Source organism: Zootermopsis nevadensis, unplaced genomic scaffold (assembly GCF_977971745.1).
Source record: "Zootermopsis nevadensis isolate Lab colony 2312 unplaced genomic scaffold, Znev_1.0 Znev_ptg000037l, whole genome shotgun sequence".
In the NCBI taxonomy this organism is placed as follows: domain Eukaryota; kingdom Metazoa; phylum Arthropoda; class Insecta; order Blattodea; family Termopsidae; genus Zootermopsis; species Zootermopsis nevadensis.
The window spans coordinates 8,437,870-8,462,889 of NW_028259169.1; the positions used below are offsets into that span (position 1 = coordinate 8,437,870).

The 25,020-nt window shown below is 37.8% G+C and overlaps 2 protein-coding genes and 1 long non-coding RNA gene across 7 annotated transcripts; 1 reads left to right on the forward strand and 2 right to left on the reverse strand.

The window, feature by feature from the left end:
• Positions 1 to 7,315: 7,315 nt before the first annotated feature.
• Positions 7,316 to 9,580, reverse strand: LOC147871883 (uncharacterized). The gene is made up of 2 exons (XR_015538190.1): positions 9,529 to 9,580; positions 7,316 to 8,050 (listed from the first exon to the last, which is right to left on the reverse strand). It is a non-coding gene; the product is annotated as an uncharacterized LOC147871883 (long non-coding RNA).
• Positions 7,771 to 14,983, forward strand: LOC147871884 (uncharacterized). Of its 5 annotated transcripts, none has more exons than XR_015538166.1 (4): positions 7,771 to 10,187; positions 11,261 to 11,357; positions 13,269 to 13,343; positions 14,375 to 14,983. XR_015538166.1 is itself a non-coding variant. In XM_087359883.1 (3 exons), exons 1-3 carry the CDS (start codon positions 10,117 to 10,119, stop codon positions 13,269 to 13,271), a joined length of 171 nt encoding a protein of 56 aa, XP_087216009.1. In that variant the 5' UTR covers positions 9,729 to 10,116; the 3' UTR covers positions 13,272 to 13,904. The 5 variants fall into 5 exon arrangements, 1 of the variants encoding a protein (XP_087216009.1); XR_015538168.1 differs by having other exon boundaries at positions 9,727 to 10,187; XR_015538167.1 differs by lacking the exon at positions 14,375 to 14,983 and adding an exon at positions 13,437 to 13,904 and having other exon boundaries at positions 9,727 to 10,187.
• LOC147871885 (uncharacterized) lies at positions 13,189 to 20,432 on the reverse strand. The gene is made up of 3 exons (XM_087359901.1): positions 20,147 to 20,432; positions 15,890 to 16,153; positions 13,189 to 14,071 (listed from the first exon to the last, which is right to left on the reverse strand). Exons 1-3 carry the CDS (start codon positions 20,201 to 20,203, stop codon positions 13,931 to 13,933), a joined length of 462 nt encoding a protein of 153 aa, XP_087216027.1. The 5' UTR covers positions 20,204 to 20,432; the 3' UTR covers positions 13,189 to 13,930.
• Positions 20,433 to 25,020: the final 4,588 nt, after the last annotated feature.

The window sequence follows — 25,020 nt, forward strand, 5'->3', positions numbered from 1 at the left end:
CCATATATGGACGTTTTTCTTTAAACCATTACATTTTCATCCAAGCTCTACGTTTGAACACTTCGTATAAGATACTAATTCAGACTGGACACAGTTTAAATTAATTATGTTCGTTCCGTAAGGCACAATCAAGAAATGTGGCAGAGTATATTTTTATTGACTATATTGTGGCGTACCTTAATGCTATTCTATTTGTATGAAATTATTGTAATGGCAGAAGTGTACTTAAGCCATGTGAACATCATCAAAGTGACATGCAAGTTATAGGGACTTATCACGCACAGTAATTCCTATAATAATAATAATTTATTTACATTTCATGGATCCATAAGACAGTCAGATGACGATAGATGTGGAAAAAGTCATAATAAAAATAATAATAATAATACAATATATATTATAAAGTAAAATTCGTACTATTATATAAATTTCACATAATACGAGACAAAGTATTCACCTAGAGAAATGATAAGCTAACAAATAGATCTACACATTACGCACAAGATGTTGAAACACTGAAGAAGACATCAAATGTTGGATCTTGAATAAATTTACAGTGAAACTGGGAATGTGCACTAACCACACAACTGTTTGAAACATAGCTGTCTAAATTTAAGACTTTGAATTAATTATTCGGTTTTGTCCGTCTAATCACAATTATATTTAAAATTTACAAATAAGATAATTAAAATATCATTTTATGTTCCACATCGAATAATCGATTTACATTTGGAACATTTTTACAACATGTTTCGGTTTCATCGAACCATCTTCAGGTGTAAAATTATATCGAAATTGTAATCGAGTTTTAAGTTTGTCGATATAATTTTACACTTGAAGATGGTTCGATGAAACCGAAACATGTAAAAATGTTCCAAATGTAAATCGATTATTCGATGTGGGACATAAAATGATATTTTAATTATCTTATTTGTAAATTTTAAATATAATTGTGATTAGACGGACAAAACCGAATAATTAATTTAATATTTGATTCACAATACAACGCAATTATACTATCTTAAGACTTTGAAATTACAACACACACAGACACAGAATGAAAATATGAATCACAAAGCAGCTAAACGTACGAATAATAAAGAGAAATAAAGATAATTATAATGACCTGGCCATACATAACCTAACTGGACACGGCCATGGCAACGACATATTGCAGTGACTGCCTACAATTGTTTTTGCTACATGTGATCAATGATCAAGTAGACCGACGCGAAAGATAGCGGCCGAGTATCTGACGTTTCTGCTCATCTGTTGTCGCTTTCAGAGAGTTGTTGTGTTGGCAGCATTTGTTTTCTTTGCTAGGGTGGTGGTTCCATCATCTCGAAATTGTTTTACCCACTGCTGATAAGTAACTCGTGCGAATTTGAGCATGGTTAAAGAACCATTTCATATGGATTGGAAAACAATTCTTAAAGACCTTTGCTGGCAGTTATCACGTGGGTTTTATAATATTTATTTAAATGTTCCTGCTTTTGACTTAGGCGAGTTATCACGCTTTGCCATTTAAAGTCTGGCAAATTCGTCTTTATTATTGTTCTTAATGAATTACTTTTGATCCCAACTCTGTTATTATTTAAGTGAGGATATAAAATGTTTCAAATCATAAAATGAGCTGGAGGCTATATTTACTGTACCTTTAATCAAAACAGTGATTTGAGGTATTGATCTTTGATTTCCCGAAGAGACTTCTATTTGCCAGAGAGGTTTGAAATTCACTGGGGAACATTTATTTTGTATCTTCAACCCCACCTCCTTCCTTTCATTTGTACACTGTAGTAGGAGCTATACTGTACACTACATTATTCCATGGATTTCAATAAATCTAATTTATGTTCCTGTAAGATGTCAGGGTTCATATGTTCTTTGAATGAGACAAGTGGAGTCCTTGAGACCAGGTCAAGAAATTCCCAGTCTTTTATGGAATTTAGAGGTTCATGAGATCTCTCCATGGGGCCACATGCTTACATCCTACTTCTTTAGGGTTAATTTTAATTTTATTCTCCCCTTTACATTTCTCAGTTGTCATAGTTTCATAACTCCTCAAGCCCAGAGAGAAGGAAACAAATTTTAGCCAGAGCAGACGCTCGAGGGTTCTAAAGGAGAATACGTCATTCTTCGCGATGTCTTAACACCACTGCGTAACGCAAGCCACGCACTGATTAATGATAATATTAAAAACTTAGCTCTCAGCCTAAAGCGCACTCCATAAAGGCGTGAGAGTAGAACTCCACGCAATTCAGACATCGTTAAACGTACATGGTGTGGAGTGGACTGATCTGGCTTAGGGTATGGCGCCCTGTTCCATGAATAACACTGAACTCAGGCTCAGTAAACAGTTGAAGGGAAATGATGATAATCTTGAAGAATTTAATTCTATAAAAGTAGCGAATTTGAAGTACATTCATGGATTGAAAGGAATGTCAGAATGCTCTTAGAAAATGAATCCTTGAATGATATTTAAGGATCCAGTCCTTACCGCGAAGAAAACACAACTTTTCACCATTACAGAGATCAACTGGTTGACGCTGTTTAAGGAATTGACCTCTGATTACGGCGAGAACCACACAAAACCCATAAAAACAAAGTCTTACTGATTGTTGGAGCAGGTGGTACGTATACTTACCATTCGATTTAAAGGGTTTAAAGGTAAAGTTCGGAGGTCACACTGCCTCCATCTTCAGGGCGATATTTGAAGTTTTCTCAGCGCTTAGTATGAAGATTTCTGTCTTCTGGGATGTAGCGCTGTGTAGTCTGGTAGATGTTTAACAACGTTTCGGAGGTCACACTGCCTCCATCTTCAGGACGATATTTGAAGTTTTCTCAGCGCTGAGTATGAAGATTTCTTTCAAGGTTTACATGCGTCATGTTTGTGTTTTTGATTAAAATATATAATAAAATACAGGTCAATACACAAAACTTTATTAGGATGTTAAAATTTAAATGTTAAAATTTTAAATTTTAAATTTGCGCTATTCATCTCTATAAGGATGTTACATTTGAGCACTTTCATTCATTTTCCACAACATGTTTCGATGTAATACATCATCTTCAGGTGTTGTTGTGTAAAACTATTTTATATTTCAATGCATGCCTTTCAATAATTCATTATTCATTCATTGAAATATAAAATAGTTTTAAACAACAACACCTGAAGATGATGTATTACAGCGAAACATGTTGTGGAAAATGAATGAAAGCGCTCAAATGTAACATCCTTATAGAGATGAATAGCGCAAATTTAAAATTTAAAATTTTAACATTTAAATTTTAACATCCTAATAAAGTTTTGTGTATTGACCTGTATTTTATTATATATTTTAATGAAGATTTCTGTCTTCTGGGATGTAGCGCTGTGTAGTCTGGTCGATGTCAACCAACGCTTCGGGGGCCATACTGCCTCCATCTTCAGGGCGATATTTGACGTTTTCTCAGCGGTGAGAATGAAGATTCCTGTCTTCTGGGATGCTGAGCTGTGTAGTCAGGTATATCTTTACTAACATTTTGAAGGTCACACTGCCTCCATCTTCAGGGCGATATTTAAAGTTTTGACAGCGGTGAGTATTAAGATTTCTGTCTTCTGGGTTGTTGTGCTGTGTAGTCTGGTCGATGTCAACCAACGTTTCGAGGGTCATACTGCCTCCATCTTAAGGGCGATATTTGAAGTTTTCACAGCGGTGAGCATGAAGATTTCTGTCTTCTGGGATGTTGCGCTGTGTACCCAGGTAGATTTTTACTAACGTTTCGGTGGTCGTAGTGCCTCCATCTTCAGGGCGATATTTGAAGTTTTCACAGTGGTGAGTATGAAGATTTATATCTTCTCGGTTGTTACGCTGTGTAGTCTGGTAGATGTCAACCAACGTTTCGGAGGTCATACTGCCTCCATCTTCAGGGCGATGAGTATGAAGATTTCTGTCTTCTGGGTTGTTGTGCTGTGTAGTCTGGTCGATGTCAACCAACGTTTCGAGGGTCATACTGCCTCCATCTTAAGGGCGATATTTGAAGTTTTCACAGCGGTGAGCATGAAGATTTCTGTCTTCTGGGTTGTTGAGCTGTGTACCCAGGTAGATTTTACTAACGTTTCGGTGGTCGTAGTGCCTCCATTTTCGGGGCGATATTTGAAGTTTTCACAGTGGTGAGTATGAAGATTTATATCTTCTCGGTTGTTACGCTGTGTAGTCTGGTAGATGTCAACCAACGTTTCGGAGGTCATACTGCCTCCATCTTCAGGGCGATGAGTATGAAGATTTCTATCTTCTCGGTTGTTACGCTGTGTAGTCTGGTAGATGTGAACCAACGTTTCAGAGACCATACTGCCTCCGTCATCAGGGCGATGAGTATGAAGACTTCTACCTTCTCGGTTGTTACGCTGTGTAGTCTGGTAGATGTCAACCAACGTTTCGGGGGTCATACTGCCTCCATCTTTAGGGCGATGTGTATAAAGTTTTCTGTCTTCTGGGTTGCGCTGTGTAGTCTGGTAGATGTCAACCAACGTTTCGGAGGTCATACTATCTCCATCATCAGGGCGATGTGTGTGAAAATTTCTATTTTCTCGGTTGTTACGCTGTGTAGTCTGGTAGATGTTAACCAACGTTTCAGAGGCCATACTGCCTCCGTCATCAGGGCGATGAGTATGAAGATTTCTATCTTCTCGGTTGTTGCGCTGTGTAGTCTGGTCGATGTTTACCAACGTTTCGGAGGTCATACTGCCTCCATCTTCAGGGCGATGAGTATGAAGATTTCTGTTTTCTGGGTTGTTGCGCTGTGTAGTCTGGTAGATGTCAACCAACGTTTCGGGGGTCATACTACCTCCATCATCAGGGCGATGTGTATAACGTTTTCTGTCTTCTGGGTTGTTGCGCTGTGTAGTCTGGTAGATGTCAACCAACGTTTCGGAGGTCATACTACCTCCATCATCAGGGCGATGTGTGTGAAGATTTCTATCTTCTCGGTTGTTACGCTGTGTAGTCTGGTAGATGTTAACCAACGTTTCAGAGGCCATACTGCCTCCGTCATCAGGGCGATGAGTATGAAGATTTCTATCTTCTCGGTTGTTACGCTGTGTAGTCTGGTAGATGTCAACTAACGTTTCGAAGGTCATACTGCCTACATCTTCAGGGCGATGAGTATGAAGATTTCTGTTTTCTGGGTTGTTGCGCTGTGTAGTCTGGTAGATGTCAACCAACGTTTTGGGGGTCATACTGCCTCCATCATCAGGGCGATGTGTATAAAGTTTTCCGTCTTCTGGGTTATTGCGCTGTGTAGTCTGGTAGATGTCAACCAACGTTTCGGAGGTCATACTACCTCCATCATCAGGGCGATGTGTGTGAAGATTTCTATCTTCTCGGTTGTTACGCTGTGTAGTCTGGTAGATGTCAACCAACGTTTCGGAGGTAGACGTGCAGGTATTCAATATTCGTGTCTAGTATCGATCTGAGCAGGGTGTCAAAGGTTGCTCGGTGCAGTAACAACCCGGTGACCGAGAGGTTATGTGATAAATGTGCGCTAGGATGTAGGCGATCTAGTGGCGAATTGTTGGTTATTTGTTTCATAGTGCTTCGTGCTAAGTTGATTGAGCTGTACTTTATTGGGTGTGGTTGGTTTCGTAAATTATTTTAAGATTTTTGAGGTTATGGAAGTGTTTGGTAGTTGGTTTCTTATAGGCGACGTTGGTAGGCTCGTTTCTCCTTCATTTTCAGTCCTCTAGTTCCTGCCATTATTAAGTGAGAAGATGTCACTAATGGTAGTCACAGAAGTACGTTTCAGATCCTTATAAGTTTACAATCTGTGGAGTGGTATTTCAGGCAGCATTTGATTTGGCAGTGCCGTGTAGTGTTCGTTGACGGCCATGTACCTCAGAGGAATTGTCGGTAGATGACAGGAGAGTTCGTCAGGGTGCGCACATAATGATCATCGAATATCCCTCGTGCCCCGGCGGTTGCGGAAAATGTTCGCTGTTTTTCAGACGTTGCCGTCCCTGCGTGCGAGAAAATGGCGCAGCTCCTCTGCTGTTATTGTTTCCTTCGGACGGCGTGATGGTAGGATGTATGCCCAGTCGAGTGCAGCTTTACTCTTATATTGCCAGGGCTTGCAAGTTTATTTGAGCTGAAGTTTGTCATCTTTCTCCTGTGTGAAGTACGTAAAGTGGGAAATATTTTGGTTGCACGAAAGGCCGGATTAGTTGCCAGTAGGTTATTAATGTGGTGTAGAGTGCCTTCGTAGTAAGAATTAATACTGGTCTCTCAATGCGGATGTTTATTTCTGTACATGGTTTTGTTTCAGGCAGGCGTGAATGCAAGCATATGGGATACTTCAGCCGTTACGCATCATTACTACGGAGGTAGCAAGACTTTGCTCCGGGAGCTGACATGATCATTGTGCATGATGGACAATTCATCAGGCGATGTGGTTGGGATGACCCACAGACACGTGGTGGCAGCCTCAGTTTTTGTAACTTGCATGTGGAAATTCAGTAGCTGTTGATTTAAATTGGTGTAAGAGCCTATCGCAGTGAACAAGGTAGAAGTAAGTAGCTAGAGTTACAGGTTGCAATGTTGGTTATGTGGCCACCGCACTGCAGTTGCACACTTTAGATTCCTAGTGACCAAGTGGTTTTGAAATTGCGGGTCTGAATGAATTGTGAGGTTGCCTTGAAAGGGTCATAAGCTTACTGATTGTTGCAGTTGTAACCACACTTGGAGGATACAATCAGGATCTTTGGTTAGCGTATGAACTGTAGTGATCTGATAAGAACAGTTCCATTATTTAATAAAACTATTAATAAGGTAGTATATTTGCGTCATATTGCGAATTAGGTTAATATTTTCCGTCAAATCACAATTTTAATAAAATATAAAATATTTAAAATATCATTTCACTTTCCGCGTCGAATGATCGATTTACAAATTGGAACGTCTCTTACGACATGTTTCGGTTATATTTAACCGTCCTCAGGTATAAATTAGATTGGTAAATCTAAAACTCGAATTACAATCATTTACAATGTTATGCAGTTTATTGAAAATGTTATTATCAGATTACTCTTATATATTAGAACGAAGGTATTGTTTTTTATATGGCGTGGTTCATCTGATGTTCAATATTAGTCGGTGATGAGTTGATAGAGACATGACGTGTCTAGCGGAAGACATCTAGAAGTATTACTGTGTCGGGTCGAGGTTTAATACTGAAATTCGATGCGGAACGTGAAATGATATTTTAAATATTTTATATTTTATTATCTTATTAAAATTGTGATTTGACGGAAAATATTAAAATATCGAAACTATTAATGATAAACTGTTTGCACAGCTTTATTCAGTCAGACATTTATGAAATTTTACTATACCAGGTGATCTTAAGGCAGTAAATACTAAATGTATAGTAATTGTTACAACAAAGATATGATTGAGCATTAATTCATTTACATGTGTGGATCCATTGCATGGGCTTTGTATGAACTATGTTTGTCATAAGAGATATTTTGATAGAGATAATTTGAGCTTATGTACAGATTATATAAGTTGAAATATAAACTTATGGTATGTAACATCTAGCTTTCTTGAATTTAATGACATTTCCAGGTACTAGCATTGTTAAGACCCAAGTAGTTTGGTCTGTAATTTCAAAAATCTTGCTGTTTTATTATGCGTCGTTAGGATCTTGGTAGATTAAAGGTGTTATGCAGATTGTGTATGCTATTTTGAATTTTTATGCTTATAAATATGTCCTGTTTCTCTACGTTTCTAGTTTATGTTAGAATTTATCGAACATGATGCAGTAGAACAGGAATGTATGGGCTATCTGAATCCTGTATTTGAAGATTTATTAGACGAAGATGAAGTTAGAAAAATTCAGGGTGAAGGAGCAAGTAGACCTCTTGTAGGGAACACACCAGAAAAACCTGAGGAGCGAATGGAATCTGAACCACCAGCAGAAGTAAGGCAGTATCCGGAAATTGTCATTTATGACGATACTCAGCATAGATATTTTGTGAGTGCAGTACAAGATGAAATAAGAACAGTGAAATTACCTGAAACAGATGGAATAATTATAAATAAAGGAGAAGAAAAAGATAAAAGTAGCATAGCAACTGAAACTGAAGTTATTGCTGATCGAAACCAAGGGGATATTGTGAAAACATTAGAATCTCCTGCACATTCTTCTCAAGATGCAGATGAAATGGATACATTTTGCTTGGCAAAGGACAGTATACTCTTCTCTCAAGTGTCAACGAACACACTTGTGACCAGTAATGCCAAGGTGGAGCATGTAGGCTCCAAACCAGAGGCAGATCCTTGCCAAGTAGTGGAGATAAAGGGAATTTTAAAGTCAGTAGTCTCTTCTTTGGAACCCATTAAGCATGTGGTCTACCCCAGCAGAAGCATAGAAACAATGGTAAGAGTTTGGCCCCCATTCCGTTGAAATGTTGGAAATCGCTGAGGAGTCTGCACCAGAGACTGATTCTGAGTCAACTGTTAAATCAACTAATGTCCAAGGAGACACAAGGAAGATGTTGCATGATGTTCATGGAGGTGCTACTTTGACAATTATCTCTAACAAAAAAATTGCTAGATTATCACTGGAAAATGTGGAGCAACCACGATCTCAACGATTATCAGATGAAGAAATTATCAGGGTGAGTGCAGTTGCTAGTAGTGATCCAACTGCATGTCTCCGTCTAACTCAACTTCAAACAGAATCAGTTGATAAATTGAATGATTCCCCACCTAAAGTGTCCAATCCTGGTTACTGTGTGAAAATGCATGCAACCTCAAGTGATAACCTACCTTCACTCTGCCTTCAGATGATGGACAGAATTGACAAGACAGAAGAGATCACTAACTGCATGGCGTGATTCTGAATATGTAATTCTAGATCCAACTAACAAGACAGATTTCACATGCTGACAGCGGTTTGAAAATAGTGGGTAGATCTTCACAGTTTGCTGTTATAGAAGTTGGACAAAGATCTGAACATAACACATCTACTGATCTAAAATAATTAATTCTTAAAAAGGAAATTGAAGTGTCTAAAACATACGAAATAATTGGCAACTTTAGTGACTCAAATCCTTCATGTAACACTGCTGTAGTAGGGTTAAGAGACACCTCTTCAGTTCTGGATGTTGACTGCAAGAGTTTCTATGGGAATGACAAAGAGACTGATGATGGTGAACCTCCTCTTGAACTGAATGACAGTTCAAGCTCAGATGATGAAAGTCCATCTCTTGGTAACCTATTTATGCATCACTCTGACAAGGTGGGTGCAATAAAAGGGAATATGGGGTCACAGTGTGTCTGAAAATATTTTATTTACTTTTGGTTTTGATGAATGAGAATTTAAATAAACATTCAGTTTATTGATTATAGTATATAAAGTTTATTCTGTAGTTATTCTTTAATATTATATAGAGGTTTTAACATGATCCACTGTGGATGAGCAGATGTTGTTTTCAGATTACCCTGAAAACTGAATGATTTGTTACATCACAGGAATATAGCCTTTCACCACTGTGCGTACGCTGATGGGTCTTCAGGTTATGCTGATCGATGAATGACTTGTTACACAAATCGCAGGAATATGGACGCTGGCCATCATAAATTATGTTCTCTTCTTTTGCTGGACTGTAGCAAACAAATCGAAAGTCTTCAAAGCCTAGAAAATTTTATTCCATTGTGTGCTGATCATGCATTCGCGTTCACTGGGCGTTGACTGTGACGTCACAACATGGCGGATATGTTTCGTCAGCTTTAGTGAGTTGTTACAGAACAAGGACTGTATTAGTACAACTGTGAACTGAAGTGAGCCATATCTTGAAGTGTCAGTATTTATTACATCCAACAACCAATCAGATTTCTATTCAGTTACTGCAACAGTATCAGTGCCCGTTGAAAATAAATAATTCTGAATCTTTATTACGCAGTTTTCTGTTCTCAGTCGTCACTTTATCTCTCTTAGGTCAAGTTATTCGGGTTCTGAACTTCATTTTGAAACATTCCTAAGAACTAAATCAGTTTTTACGATGTTTTGAAGATATGTTGCATGTGAAATCTAACAAATACTGAACTTTTCTGCCTTCAAAGACTTTGGACATCCATGGATATTTGTGTAGCTAGCAGCAAAAATGAATTTCTTCTTGGCTTTTACCTGTTGTCTATCTTGTTTAGGTCAGTTTGAATAATATTAAAACTTTTAATGACTTTCATGTAATAAAGACCTTTTGCTACTCTGATAACTCAGAATAATATGATGTTAATTTTCTCACATTAATTTGTATGTTGTTAATACGTAGGAGGCTAAATGTTATGTTTTGTATTTATACAATTTGGTAGAATCAATGCATTGCTTATATACTTACAGGTAGATTTTGATTAAAGTTTGTTATTGTCAACATTGTCAGTGTTGGTAAAATTCATTACAATTTTAGGAGCTAGCCAAGACTTTGGGGACCAAACGTAATGTTGCTGCATTTAAGAGTACATTGCAATCAGGTCTTTTCTCATTGTGATTATGAATTAATGACTGCTGCCTCCATTATAGCATTATTTGTTGCATTTGTAACCACACTTGGAGGATACAATCAGGATCTTTGGTTAGTGTATGAACTGTAGTGATCTGATAAGAACAGTTCCATCCTGGTGAGTATTTAATAAAACTATTAATGATAAACTGTTTGCACAGCTTTATTCAGTCAGACTTTCATGACATTTTTCTGTTTTGACATATTTCTACTATACCAGGTGATCTTAAGGCAGTAAATACTAAATGTATGATAATTCTTACAACAGAGAGAGTATTGACCTGTTCATTTACAGGTTTGGGTCCATTGCATGAGCTTTATATAAACTATGTTTATTTGTCATAAGAGATATTTTGTTTTGAGGTTATGTACATTGTTTTGTATAACAATAAATATTCAAATTATATAAGTTGAAATGTAAACTTATGGTATGTAACATCTAGCTTTCTTGAAGTTAATGACATTTCCAGGTACTAGCATTGTTAAGACTCAAGTAGTTTGGTTTGTAATGTCAAAAAATCTTGCTGTTAAAATGTTATTGCACAGTGTAGAAGACTAGGTTGCTTCTATTATAAACATGTATGTTATGCAGATTGTGTATGTTGTATTGAATTTTTATGCTTATAAATATATCATGTTTCTCTATGTTTCTAGTTTTGTTAGAACTACTGTTGAAACTGTATAACATTTTGTGTAATTATACATAATTCCTTATTTCAGACGTGCAAAGGAAGAATTCAGGCGGATAAATTTTCCTGATCGATATCCAGCTTTTAATGGGAGGAAAAACTTGTACAGTACTCGAGAGCTGCCAGAGGTATGTTTGGTTTAATTTAACAAGTGTAAGCTGTTGCTGCTGGTAATGTTGATGTGGATGTAAAGACATACAACTTGTGATGGAGGCAGTACGTTCCTTTGAGACATTGATCAACTTGTACCAGACTACACAGTGCGACATCCCAGATGACAGCCATCTTCATACTTATCGTTGTGAAAGTCTCAAGTTTTGCCATATCAGAGTTAATTTAAAAAGTTAGTTTCCCTTTGTATCACTGTAACTTTGTCTTCCAGTGTATGTGTTGTAAAATTTATAAGTGTTCAGTTCTGAACATTATGGTACATACAGCTATTGAAAGTGATACTGTGATACTCTGTAGCAAAGAACTAAAGTGTTTTTTTCTTCAGAAAACTGAAAGTCTCATGGTGCATGATGATGAATCTGTTAGGGTTAAAGAGTGTGAGAGTACTATCAAATTCACACCCCAAGTTGATTTTGGATCCCTCTCTACATGCATGAGCAGTGAACGTACACTGGAAATCCCACAGAAATGTATTCAGGCTGTAGATATTGTAATTCAAATCTAAAACTTCTTGAAGATGGTGAAGAGTCAATTGAATAAAAATTTACTTGGATATTATCCATCATCTAGTAAATATAAAACGTAAAACGACGTTTCGGAGATGGGACTCTATCTCCGTCTTCAGGTTCCTACACAGTTGGGCCCACTAGATAGAGCTAATCCCTACCTCCGGACAAAGTAAAAAAGTGAAAGTCCCGGAATAAAAAGGCATTAACACACCATCAATCCGTGGGACATAAAAGAATAGAAGTAGAAATCAAAATTCATTGAACACGATAAAAAAAACCCACAAAAGGTGGGAATAAATACACATGAATATTAATTTGAAACTCGATGCCCAACTTGGATTTCTTCAGAGATGACAGGAATCCAAATAGGAGATAAATCCAAACTAGGCCGGGTGATAGGATTGGCGAGTAGTGCCATGTGTGCAGCCTCCTTGTATTTTCTGTAGATGGTATTGGGTTCTGTTAATAATACTCTGGCTCCTACTGAAAAAGACACTTTTCTGTTTGCCTCAGATGAGGTGTGCCAAGATTTATGGTAATGGATTTTGTTAATGGGTCATGTGGTCAGGCCGCTGAACATTCTCTGGGAAACAAAATAAATCAGGCATTGAAAACAGAATATATATGAGGTTTTTATGAAAAACGAGCAATATTTTTTCCATTCTTATCAATTATTGGTATTTGTTCTCTTTTTCATTTTTGTTTGTTATTGTGAGACCATTTTATTTCATAAAAGTTAATTGTGAAAAAGTTCTATCACTTTATTTTTAAATAATCCAGGCCATAAATTTGTTTCCAATGCTGAAATTCATTATCCAGAAGACGGAAATCTTCATACTCACCATTGTGAAAACCTCAAATCATTCTCATTATCATTAGTTTGTACAATTGCTTTAAAATAATTTGGCACCAAAGGGGTTAAGCAGAAATAAGGCATTTTTTTATCAAGAGCTTTGGGTTGGTGGTCCAGATTTCAGCTCTGAATACGGAACTTGGCATGATTTTTTAATTACATTACAGGTTTTCTGCGTAATGTTGTAAATTATTTTTCCTTGTATTGAATTAAAATTATATCATATTGAAAAAAGATTTGAAATAAAAGTTGTAGATGTGTATGGGATATATGTATTACTTGTGTAATGCTCATTTTGAGAAGATTGATAAAGTTTGCAGAGTTGTGTAAAATAAAATAATTTATAGTCATGTACATTTTTAAAAATGGGCCATCTGGTATGTAGAACCCTTCAGTGGAACTGTAAAATCGGTGGACGAGTATGAATATTGAAGTAATCATACTGCAGCACTAAGTTTATTTGTTACATTTATTTCTGATTTAATTGTGATAATTATGTTTTACAGTGACACATAAAGGTTTTCCATCACCACAAAATGTTGTGGATGCCATTCATGAAATCTGCAGACCTCAAGATGACTGTGAGTTGAACTACAATCAGAAGGAGGATTTAAAGAGCTATATCTGTTGTAAGGGTGAGAATAGTTACTGAAAAACTGCATTATCCCTTTTAGTACCGAGCCAGTACATGGAACTCTGCCATAAGACTGCGAAGCCATTTTGTTTGAAAAGGAAGACCTGTAGTTAAGAGATATATTTTTCTTTGGAAATGTAGTTTAAACTTTCAAGAGAACTGTGTTCGTATATGAGCTGTTAAAAGCAAGTAAAACTTTCGTTTTGCAAAATACATTTTCACATATAAAATAATGTTCTTCAAAGATGAAAAAGTTATGAACACAATTAATACAAGTTGGTAGGAAACCACAACAAATTCATTGTCAGCATTGTTATTCACAGCAAAAGCATTACAGAGATCAGATGGATAACGCTGTTTAAGGAAATAATTGCTGTTTATTCTGAGAATCATGAAAACCATAAATGCAAATTATAAGAGATATTGATTGTTAAAATGGTGGAACATGTAGTTAACATTGAACTTCAAATACTTAAAGTTATGAATAAAATAATATGGTTGAAAACTCTGTTGATCAGGGACCATTATGTCCCTTTAAAATTCACTTCGTAAGGTTTTCAAATGTGGCCTTTTCAAGTAAGGTGTTTGAACTATGTTGTTTTCTGATCCGGATGGAGAGCTTGCTGGTGAGAGAAATATATCACTGGAGTATGTGCGTGTCATCTGGGTCAACTCCTGAACCAAAACACAAAACCAAATGTAATAACTGTTAAGACTAGAATGGTAAGTGGGTTGTTCCACCTGTCCTGTTACTAGCGTAAACAAAAACAGAATCTTTTTCAAATTGAAAACCAGCATAGAAAATAAGGAAAGGTGAATCTGGTTGTCACAGATACATTCTGTTTCATGACATTGATCAACCTTGTCACTGCTATATACTATATATGTTATAAAAGTTAAGCTGCCCCACAATACGCCATGTAGGCGCCTGAGGGGAGTGGAAATATAGATCCTACTCATTCTTGACCTTGTCACTAGATGGGGTGAGTGGTCGGCATCACACCCTGTCCGCGCTTTACCCCCAGGAAAGGACCGTGGTACACACTGGATAGGAGGAGAGGCTAGAGTAAAAATCCTCTGCCCTCGTCGGGGATCGAACCCCAGTCATCCAGTCCGTAGCCAATCATATAAAAACTGAAATACTCAATAAAGATGTGCTGCTGGATGAAATGGTCATGAAATCCAATGGTTTATATTCCCGTCTTCCCATAACTAAAACAATACTTGCATTGTCCCTGCAATGAAACTGAAATCCAGAAAACCACACAAACCCAAATTGATTAAAATGTAGGATGATACTACAAGGGGAGGCTTAGTTAGGTACCATATATGCCACTACAGAAAGCCAATATGGATTAAAAACATACATGTTGTACAAATTTAAAGATGTCGGGAGCGGCACCAAACATACAAGTGATTCAAACATCTTCCAGTGTCCTCTCACAAACTGTGATGCTACTGCTAAAACCCTTCTGGGGCAGCGATAATTGTGAAATTGCTGACAAATTTTATACGTTCCCATACTTAACTTATATTGTGGTTTACCATACAACAGATATGTATAATACAGACATTTATTCTATTTTATTTATTTAGTGTTCTGTGTGACGACAGGTCCATATGAACAGGATCCTTCCATCCTGGGACCTGTTCATATACGTTCTTGGCAGATGATCCAGAAGTGGTTTGCCATTGCCTTCTTCTGTGTGTGAATGGAGTAATTGTTGGGATGCCACGGAGGAAAACTCCGTGTTGCCTAGACCACTGCCTTGCCCAACACAAGTTATAAATTCGGGCACCGCCGGGAATCGAACCCGAGACCCCAGGATTACAAGGCCAGCGTTCTAACCACTAGACCACCGTGGCGGCTTGCTCAGATCATTCGCTCTTGCATGTTTGTCCTCCTGCTGCTGGCCAGGCTGCGGCATGACCTCATCTCCTATTGGCTCTCAGGCCTTCAACCGATCCTGACCCTACACCCCCACTGATCCATCTTTCTCAAACTAATTTGACATGTGCAGCTTACTCGCCACACTGATGATGGAGGCAGTGATAAACTTCAACCAGACTACGTGGTGCCAAAGCCCAGCCATCTTCATATTCAGTGCCGTGAGAACCTCACAATTTCATCTTTCAGAGCACTATCGTAACAATCAGTTGCCCTAAGACGTCAGCATTACTAACATTCTGTGTAGGATGTGCTGGTCTGCTGTTCTCAACTCAGGGTTAATCTACATCTAAATTGTAAAAAATATGGCACATCTCAATTAAACTCAAACAAAAACCACTATCTAAGGAATGGCCAGGACTAGCAGAATCTGTCCATTAGTTCATTGGCCTCAAATGATTTTATAACGAAAGCAGTGGCACTCTCAGTATCGCAACCAAACCCACTTTCTCCTCTTCTGTTCATTTCAACTATTTTTAGGTTAGGAAGTAAAAGAGAATATGTACATTTGGCAGCACACAGCGTGCAAACATTGCTGGACTTACCATCTCTTCGCCTTCATCTGCCTCTAGGTCAGACGATAGCAACGTGATGACTTCGGGTGTCCTCTGATGACGAGGCTTCACATAGCCCACAAAGACACAGTCATCTGATGAGTTAAGATCCTCATTCGACTGTGATGGCTTATCCTCTTGTTCGCCAATGCTTGCGGGAAGATCCTGCAGGATACTAGAGGGAGACGTATCACTATGCGAACCGCTCGAATTATTGGTATCACTGTCACTTGCCTGGTCTACAGGAAGTGCATTCTACAAGCAAACAACTGTGTGCAGACTTCGTTTCTCTACTTATATGTACCGTCATTGCTCTAAATATTAATTTCTTTAAAAGGATTAAAGAATCAAAAGGATCTGACATCTAATATACGTACTAGCGCGTTGTCTTTTGTCAGAACACGATCTGATTACGTGTGACACAATCAGCAGATGTCCAAGTATATTTATGAATATAACGGTGAGGGAATCTTATGCTTTTGACTGTTACAAAATTTACTGCAGTCCACAGACCAGGAGAAAGTCCCTGCTAGGAATTCGATATACGCGCATGCGCGAAATTTCGCGGTGAGTGACGACCGATCCTAAAAGCATTCGTTCCACAACCAGTGAACGAACAACAGACGACAGGCTTTCATGTGTTCTAATGGGTAGAGATTTAAGATTACCTCACAGTGGCACAGCGATTTAATCCAGAATATTATCGCAACACCCACAAAACACAGTACAGTTGCACTCACTACACGCTACTCTTAACTGCTTGATGTTTTCAGTCTGTGTAGTAGCGTAAAACTCTGACGTATCGCACTTCCCACCAATAGCAGCCCTCTAGTCGACCATGCAGTAAACATTCCCCCCGCACCGCACGACTCCCCCTTGCAGGGATTTTCTCGTCATCTGTGGACAGTACTCTGTCTACATTATTGTTACTAACTCTATGTAGACTTTCCTTATGAATACTCGATTTAAAAATGTCCTTCTCTACCTGTAGACAAACGAGTGTTAATCCATGGGCAATTAAACCACACGGCGAGGGGCATTTAAAATTATTCCCGTCTGTCTTCTACGGATTGTATCCGAACACCTGAACTATTTAATTCCACAAAATGTGTTATTGTACTCGAAGGATGTTCTCTCTTTATTACTTGAAGGATGCCCCGCACAAATTGAACGTTAACTCCCTCATAATGGATGAAAGATAATGAATACTGAACGACTTCAAGCACTCTTCACGTTGCGGGAATCACGGGAACTAAATCAGTTCATTTACAACAATTAAGACAGCATAACAAGTTTTCTATTATTGACACAGCTGCGTATCTTGTCCATTGTTGACAATTATATTCCATATGTTCTATATTAGATTCTTTAGACAGACAAATGACGTCATCAACAATGCCAACAGATATTTGTTTACTCGGCATTGTTGTGGAACACAACAATGTCGAGTAAACAAATATAACGCTTCACAACAAAGAAATAAAAAAATATCAAGTCAGTCGCACTATCACTGCTCCAGAAGGAACACTTCGCATTCTTGAATATTGACTGACAGTTGGCCTAAAACATCTGAAAAGTGAAAGAAGACGTCAAGTATTTGAAGTACAAACTCCAACAACTTCAACAAGGTAAACTGATACGCATTCGATATATTACGATTACGAAAACTATTATGAAAACTGACTTTATGATCGATTATAAGACGAAGATTTGCTAGGGTGGGGCTGGACGTAAAAAGTGGACTGAACAAGAACTGTTGACTTCTGAACAGCGACGTAAAGAACTACAACATCAGACATATTTAAGAAATAAAGAAAAGCGAAAAAAGACTTACATTGATAAACTAGACCATATTAACGACACACGTAGAAAAACAGACGAAGATTTGCAAGGGTGGGATTGGACGTAGAAAGTTGTCTGACCAAAAACAGTTTGCCTCTGAACAGCGACGTAAAAACTCAAACATCAGATATATTTAACAAATTTAACAAATAAAGAAAAGCGAAGGAAGACTTACATTGATAAACGTAGAAAAACGTATTCATTAAGAACAGAAGAGCAGAAGAAAACAAAAGAAGACTTGCAAGGGTGGGGTTGGACGTAAAACGTTGTCTGACCAAAAACAGTTGGCCTCTGAACATCGATGTAAAGAATTAAAACATCAGAACTACTTAACGAGTAAAGAAAAGCGAAGGGAGATTTACATTGATAAACGCAGAAAAACTTATTCAACAAAAACAGAAGAGCAGAAGAAAACAAACGAAGACTTGCAAGGGTGGGGTTGGACGTAGAAAGTTGACTAACCAAGAACAGTTGACCTCTGAAAAGCGACGTAAAGAACTAATCCATCAGACCTATTTAACAAATAAAGAAAGACGAAGGGAGAGTTACATTGATAAACATAGAAAAACGTATACAACAGGAACAGAAGAGAAAAGGAAAAAACAGACGAAGACTTGCAAGGGTGGGTTTGGAAGTAGATAGTTGACTAACCATGAACAGGTGGCCTCTGAAAAGGGATGTAAAGAACTAAGACTTCAGATCTATTTAACAAATAAGGATAAGCGAAAGAAGACTTACATTGTTAAAAGAGACCATATTAATAACACACGTAGAAAAACAGACGAAGATTTGAAAGGGTGGGGTTGGACGTAGAAAGTTGACTAACCAAGAACAGTTGACCTTTGAAAAGCGACGTAAAGAACTAATCCATCAGATCTATTTAACAAATAAAGAAAAACGAAGGGAGAATTACATTGATAAATATAGAAAAACGTATACAACAAGAACAGAAGAGAAAAGGAAAAAACAGACGAAGATTAGCAATGGTGTTGCTGGACGTAGAATGTTGACTGATCAAGAACAGATGGCCTCTGAACAGCGACGTAAAGAACTAAAACATCAGAACTATTCAACAAAAACAGAAGAGGAAATAAAAAAGAAGACTTGCAAGGGTGGGGTTGGACGTAGAAAGTTGACTAACCAAGAACTGTTGGCCTCTGATCAGCGACGTAAAGAAGTAAAATATCAGATTACAGGAAGCGCTCCGAAAGGATTAGTAGTCGTTGTCGTCAAAAAATGACGTCATCAACAATATAACCTTATATTTGTTTATACACGGGGGTTAGTTTAGCGTCTTACTCAAGATTTTAAAACGCAAAAAACCCACTTCGGGGGGTTGGTCAAGTGTTTAAACCCCCCATTCGGGGTGGTTAGTTTAGTTTCTTACTCAGGGGTTAAAACACTTGAATGAGACACTAAACTAACTCCCCTTCGGGACTAACCAAGGTTGGTTCCTTTTTACAAACTTGACCAACCCCCCCTAGGAACTCCGAAAGGAGCGCCCTGCTCTAGTATTTAAAATACAGCGCGTTGCATTTGTGGTCACATCTTCATCGTAATTATTTATGTGAGCAAAACATTTTTGACGTAAATACGTCTATAAGGAAGGGTCATTCGGCAAAATGTGGAACGAAAAAGTGTAACAATGGTTTATCAACAAATAACCAAGAATGGTTACCTAAGGAACATCTGTTTACTCGGCATTGTTGTTACCTATAAAACATTACCTTACATTACATTCATCTACCACAGACCCATCTTAAGCGTAACTAATTCAAGTTAAATAAGCAATGTCTTAATCAAAATTATCTCAATTGTAAAGGATCTATAAAGGAAATATTTAGAATAAAGCCAATATATAAACTTCCTTTCCGTATAGACGTATTTACGTCTAATTCTCCGAAACCGTGGTTTCACTGACAATCTTTTCTAGCAAAAGTTGTTTTGAGAAACGAACCAATATTTCATTCGTAAAGTCTCAACCTTCGAGGTAATTAAGCGAAATGTTGTCACCCTTTGCCAGATGAATACAGTTCACATCGTAACTTTCTGTTTATTTAAGTTCCATTTTATCATTCATCTCTCATGTACAACTGGATCGCCTAACTGTGCGACATTCACTGCCCATTTCAACCGCCTAATAATATTTGTTAATATATCTCAAAACCATTAGCCTATTAGCCATGCGGACTGACATTATTCCACACCACATCCTAATATTGTCCATAAAAATCACTTTTCTTCCCACAAATATGGTGTTATTCGAAATCAGAGCACCACACCACAAAATATACGAAGGTTACAAATGCCACTGTATTCATTTAGAGTACCACATATAATAATGGTCAGACTTAAGTCTCTCATAAGACAAACACATCAAATACATCCTAATGCTCATGTACTTACACGACGAATGCCAATTAAAGACAGGGATGAATCTCTTGTGGACATTGGTTCCTCCATGCTCCCAGCAGGTTACCTGTTCTGATATCAAGTCAGTTATCCAACTGTTGGAGCACATACTCCACTGCTCCTCTGACAAGCTGCGCGCAGGTCACGTGACACAGCCTTTATGTCGATGATCAACATTATCGAAGAAAATAAGAAACCGAAACGAAAAGTGCGTTGGTGAAGCGGAAATATCAGACTGGGTGTTTGTGTGGCGCTGTCCTAGGTTACAGCGAAGCGATCAGATCAAATATTTTGATATTTTCGCGTGAGTCGCTGCGCTGGCCAGTAAGGCGCATGCGCAAGAAAGCTCTTGCGCATGCGCAGGAAGGCCGTGTGTTTCTCTCACGTAGGACACAACAAGCGATTACCTTATGTCATATGACACCCAAGGCTGCTTATACAGCTCGCTTCTTATCGCTCACGAAGGACATTGCCCTGCTGTAGTTAAGCGACCAGCTAATCCTAGCAGTTTTCTCATGGCTGTAATACGTCACGATGTATTGAAACATCACTGCCTATCCTTCGTAAGCATCCATCTTACCTCATTTATTTATCTGTGGAGTTTTGTTGGCAATAACGAAAGACTAGATAGTGCCTAAAGAAATGATTACGCACAAAGTGGTCAAAGATAACAAGTAACTGTCAAACCACAGATACAATATTAAAAGAGTAAGATTTTTGCAGTTTTGTAGAAGGAACAGGTATCTAACGTCCTAAAACTCTTGAAAGTTAAGGATCATTTGACTGCAAGGTTCAAATTTTTATATCGTTTCTGAAATCAGATCTTATTTTTGGAAGCTGTCCTGACAAATCGTGTTCATACCTTCGCGCAGATAATTTTTTTTCGGAAAAACCACGTCTATGACGAAGTTGCTGTCATTCCGAGGGGCTTCTGAACCAAAATTCTATATATCCGCAGTTCTTATTTCTCCGTACGCATTATTTGTACGATTCACAATGTCTTTGCTCTAACAATTCAAGAGAGTTTTATTAATCACGAATCTCATATTTATGTTTTAACATGTGTTTAAAGTTTGTCAAGTCCACGTAATTTACGTCGCTTTGCTATATCATAGTAATAGCCGTAACTGTGTATATTTAATCAGTTTAAGAAACATCTCGATTATCCGAAACGTTGGGAACATAGCTTTTTAAGCCACTCGAGTATTATATTATGGTAACATGGTACTATAGACTTTCACTGACTGTTTACATGAAAGGAATAGAAATCAGTTGACAGACTCTTCTCGAAGGTACCAATTCCGTAGAAAGGACTTTCGTCAGTTGATTGATCTTTAGGCATAATGAATCTTAATATATCGTGCATGTTTTGAAAGTGTGATGGCATTTTAATGTCTTAAATTATAAAGCAGACATGCAACTTACAAGATACATTTCATGTAGAACTTCGTTAAAACATATTGACAACATTAATTAGTTGATACGTTAGTCTGAACAATTAACAGTAGTAATTAACTCCAATTCCTATACACTTCACCATTGCAAAGATCAACTGGTTAACGCTGTTTCAAAAACACAAATGCATTCTTTCGTAAAACTGCAGAGTTATTGAATTTCGTATGTTTTTCATAATAAACAAGCCATCAATTCCTTAATCAGCGTTAACCAGTTGATCTTTGTAATGGTGAGGTGTTGTGTTTACTTCGCGGTACGGACCAGATTCTTATATATTATTTAGATAAGCTTCGTGCTTCAAAGGGTTAAACAAAAGTTAAGGTTTGTTGTTCTGTCATTCCAATCCGGATTTTTTTTTTACCAAGGATGTCATGTAAATTCATTTGAAACGGTCCTGATAAACATACAGGTACTCCGAATTTCTGCCATTCTACGGGTCGCCATATTTTAATAGTTTCTCTGATTCCTCCGTCATTATATTTCTGTTGGTAAGTCTGGAAAATTCGAGAACAATACTAATGATAATAATGGTTTATTAATTATATTATTTTTATATCAACCCTCACCATTATCAATTCTCCTGCTTTTGTTTCCAATAGGGCAATTTTGGCGGTCTTATCAGCAGGTGATTGTAACAGTAATAAAAATTCCGTTGTCCTGTAAGTGGACTTGTATTTTATCAACTTTTCATTTCTTCTCCTTCTTCCGCTTCTTAATATAACAGAAATATATGAGAAATAAAGACAAAATTATAGAAAGAAGGGGGTAATTTTGTTTAGCGTTGTGGTTCCGAGTACATGTACGTCACAGGGTCACAGATAAGGGATGGGGTAGTTCGTGCTCCGCACCCCTCACTGTTGGCGAGGAGGGGCTTGTAAGGACCCATGGCTTTTGTAATTAGACCATACTGATGTAATTAATTCCCGATGTTGGTGCTTATGGAAATTAAGTGCGTGGAACAGAATCCTTAAAGAATCTATACTTTGATCAGCTAGTCACGAAATTCTCTCTATGTAGCCTCATGTACGGTGGATTATTGTTCTGTTTCTCCTTTTTCACTAACGCGTGCTTAAAGAGTTTCAAATTAATAGTTATTATGAAGTAGCTTAGATATTAGCACGCAGATTTAATAAACCATTTAATTGCTTGTATATTATTATATTAATCTTCTGCATAATAAACTTCATGAATTATGTGCTCAACTGGCATTTTAAAGCCAGTGCACTGGAAGAACAAAGATTAAATTATTTATTATCATAACGATATTCAGGTTGTTAAATTAAAAATGTTATGATTCTACTAACTTAATTGATTATTTTCCTTCACAACTTTTGTTATGCAACTGGAAATCTCCAGCTTATTCAGCTCTCATTTTAAATTGAAAACGAAAAAAGGAAATTGATCGACATTGTAAGGTCAAATTCATTTCTGAAGACAGGATAGAGTCAACATCAACATGGATACGAACCAGGGTCCATGAAGACTCCTGTGACTTGCAACGTAATGCAGACCAGAGTCGGTGAGTGTCTTGGGGACCGCGTTGGGGGTGGGGGAGGGGGTGTAGAGGGGTGGATGTGCATGCAGTTGTTTTGACTGCTGGTTTAAACCAAATGCTATTTGCTTAAAAACACGTTAACACTGGTAAAAGAAAGCTCAGGAGATAAAGGTACAGCGGGTGGAAGAACTTGGATTTTAACGACGGATATAAAACTGGGATATGTCCCAGTGCCACTTAAGAGTGAATCTGCATCACCTTCTAGCCAGAAATGTGAAGATTTAAGTTTAAACTGCAACTTTATCCGTTGTTTTGTCTGTCTGTGAAGGAAGGGCACAGACTGAAGGTTTCTGAGAATATTCGGACCTCAGTTGGATGAAGAGACTGGAAATATTATAACTTTTATTAGTTCTGGTTAAGGAGAACAAGATAAACAATACATGCAGCACGCAATTCTGTTCGTGGTAAATGTATGCAGAATTTTAGGTAGAAGGCGGTAATGGAAGAAACAGCTTGTATTACAGAACAGTATATTAGAGGATAATATTAAAGTAGATCGAAGAGGATTAGGACTTGGAGCAAATTTATATGTTTGAGGTTATGGCCGGTGGTTGGCTTTCGAGGACACTGTAATGAACATTCTAGTTCCTTAAATATCGGGGAATTTCTTGACAAACTTTCGAGTTGACATTTATTTCGCAGAGTTACTGGTTAGACGGCTATTTCACAATTTGTACTCTTTCTGCAGTCACAGATAAAGTCTTTTATGTAAGTAGATTTTTTCACCTCCCGGCTAGGCGTCCACATGAAATCGTACAATTCAAACAAATGTAAAGTCACACACTCAGGCTGGCAGTGATTAATAGAGTGACAAAGTAATTTGAATAGCGATCGCTCCTTACGTACGAAGACGCACTTCAGATGACCGTAAATCACTGACATGTCATGTGGGATGTTGCGTCATGTAGCCTGACACTCGTAGGAAATGACCGATGTTTTACAGGTGTTTAAATGTACGCACGACATCCCAGAAGACACACATCTTCGCTCTCGCCGCTGTGATAACCTGAAGTCTCGACATTATTTATAGGTTATGTATGATTCTCAGTGTAAACAGCGATTATTTTCTTAAACAGCGTTAACCAGTTGATCTTTGTAATGGTGAGGCGTTGTGTTTTCTTCGCGGTACGGACTGGATTCTTAAATGCTATTTAGACGAGCTTCGGCTTCGAAGGGTTAATTAATTATCAGAATAAACAGCGATTATTTCCTTAAACAGCGTTAACCAGTTGATCTTTGTAATGGTGAGGCGTTGTGTTTTCTTCGCGGTACGGACTGGATTCTTAAATGCTATTTAGACGAGCTTCGGCTTCGAAGGGTTAATTAATTATCGGAATAAAAATCTATTATTTCCTTAAACAGCGTTAACCAGTTGATCTTTGTAATGGTGAGGCGTTGTGTTTTCTTCGCGGTACGGACTGGATTCTTAAATGCTATTTAGACGAGCTTCGGCTTCGAAGGGTTAATTAATTATCAGAATAAACAGCGATTATTTCTTTAAAAAGCGTTAACCAGTTGATCTTCGTAATGGTGAAGTGTAGTGTTTTCTTCGCGGTACGGACTGGGTTTTTAAATACTATTTAGACGATCTTCGGCTTCGTACACTTCATGGTTCTCATGCAACCCTCCCTACCTTAATTTATCTAAATTTACCCTCCCTCCAACCGATGCCACCAAATTAATTACTTAACTTTCCAAATTATATCTTCAGTGTTTTGTAATAAGCAATTCGAAATTTCCGTCGTTTCTGCTGCCAAACTGTCACTAATTATCGCCCTAACGTCTTCACCCTTGCTTTAATCCTTACCAGAAGGACGAGCGGGCATTGCCTGGGAACATTCTAACTATGTGATGCTCT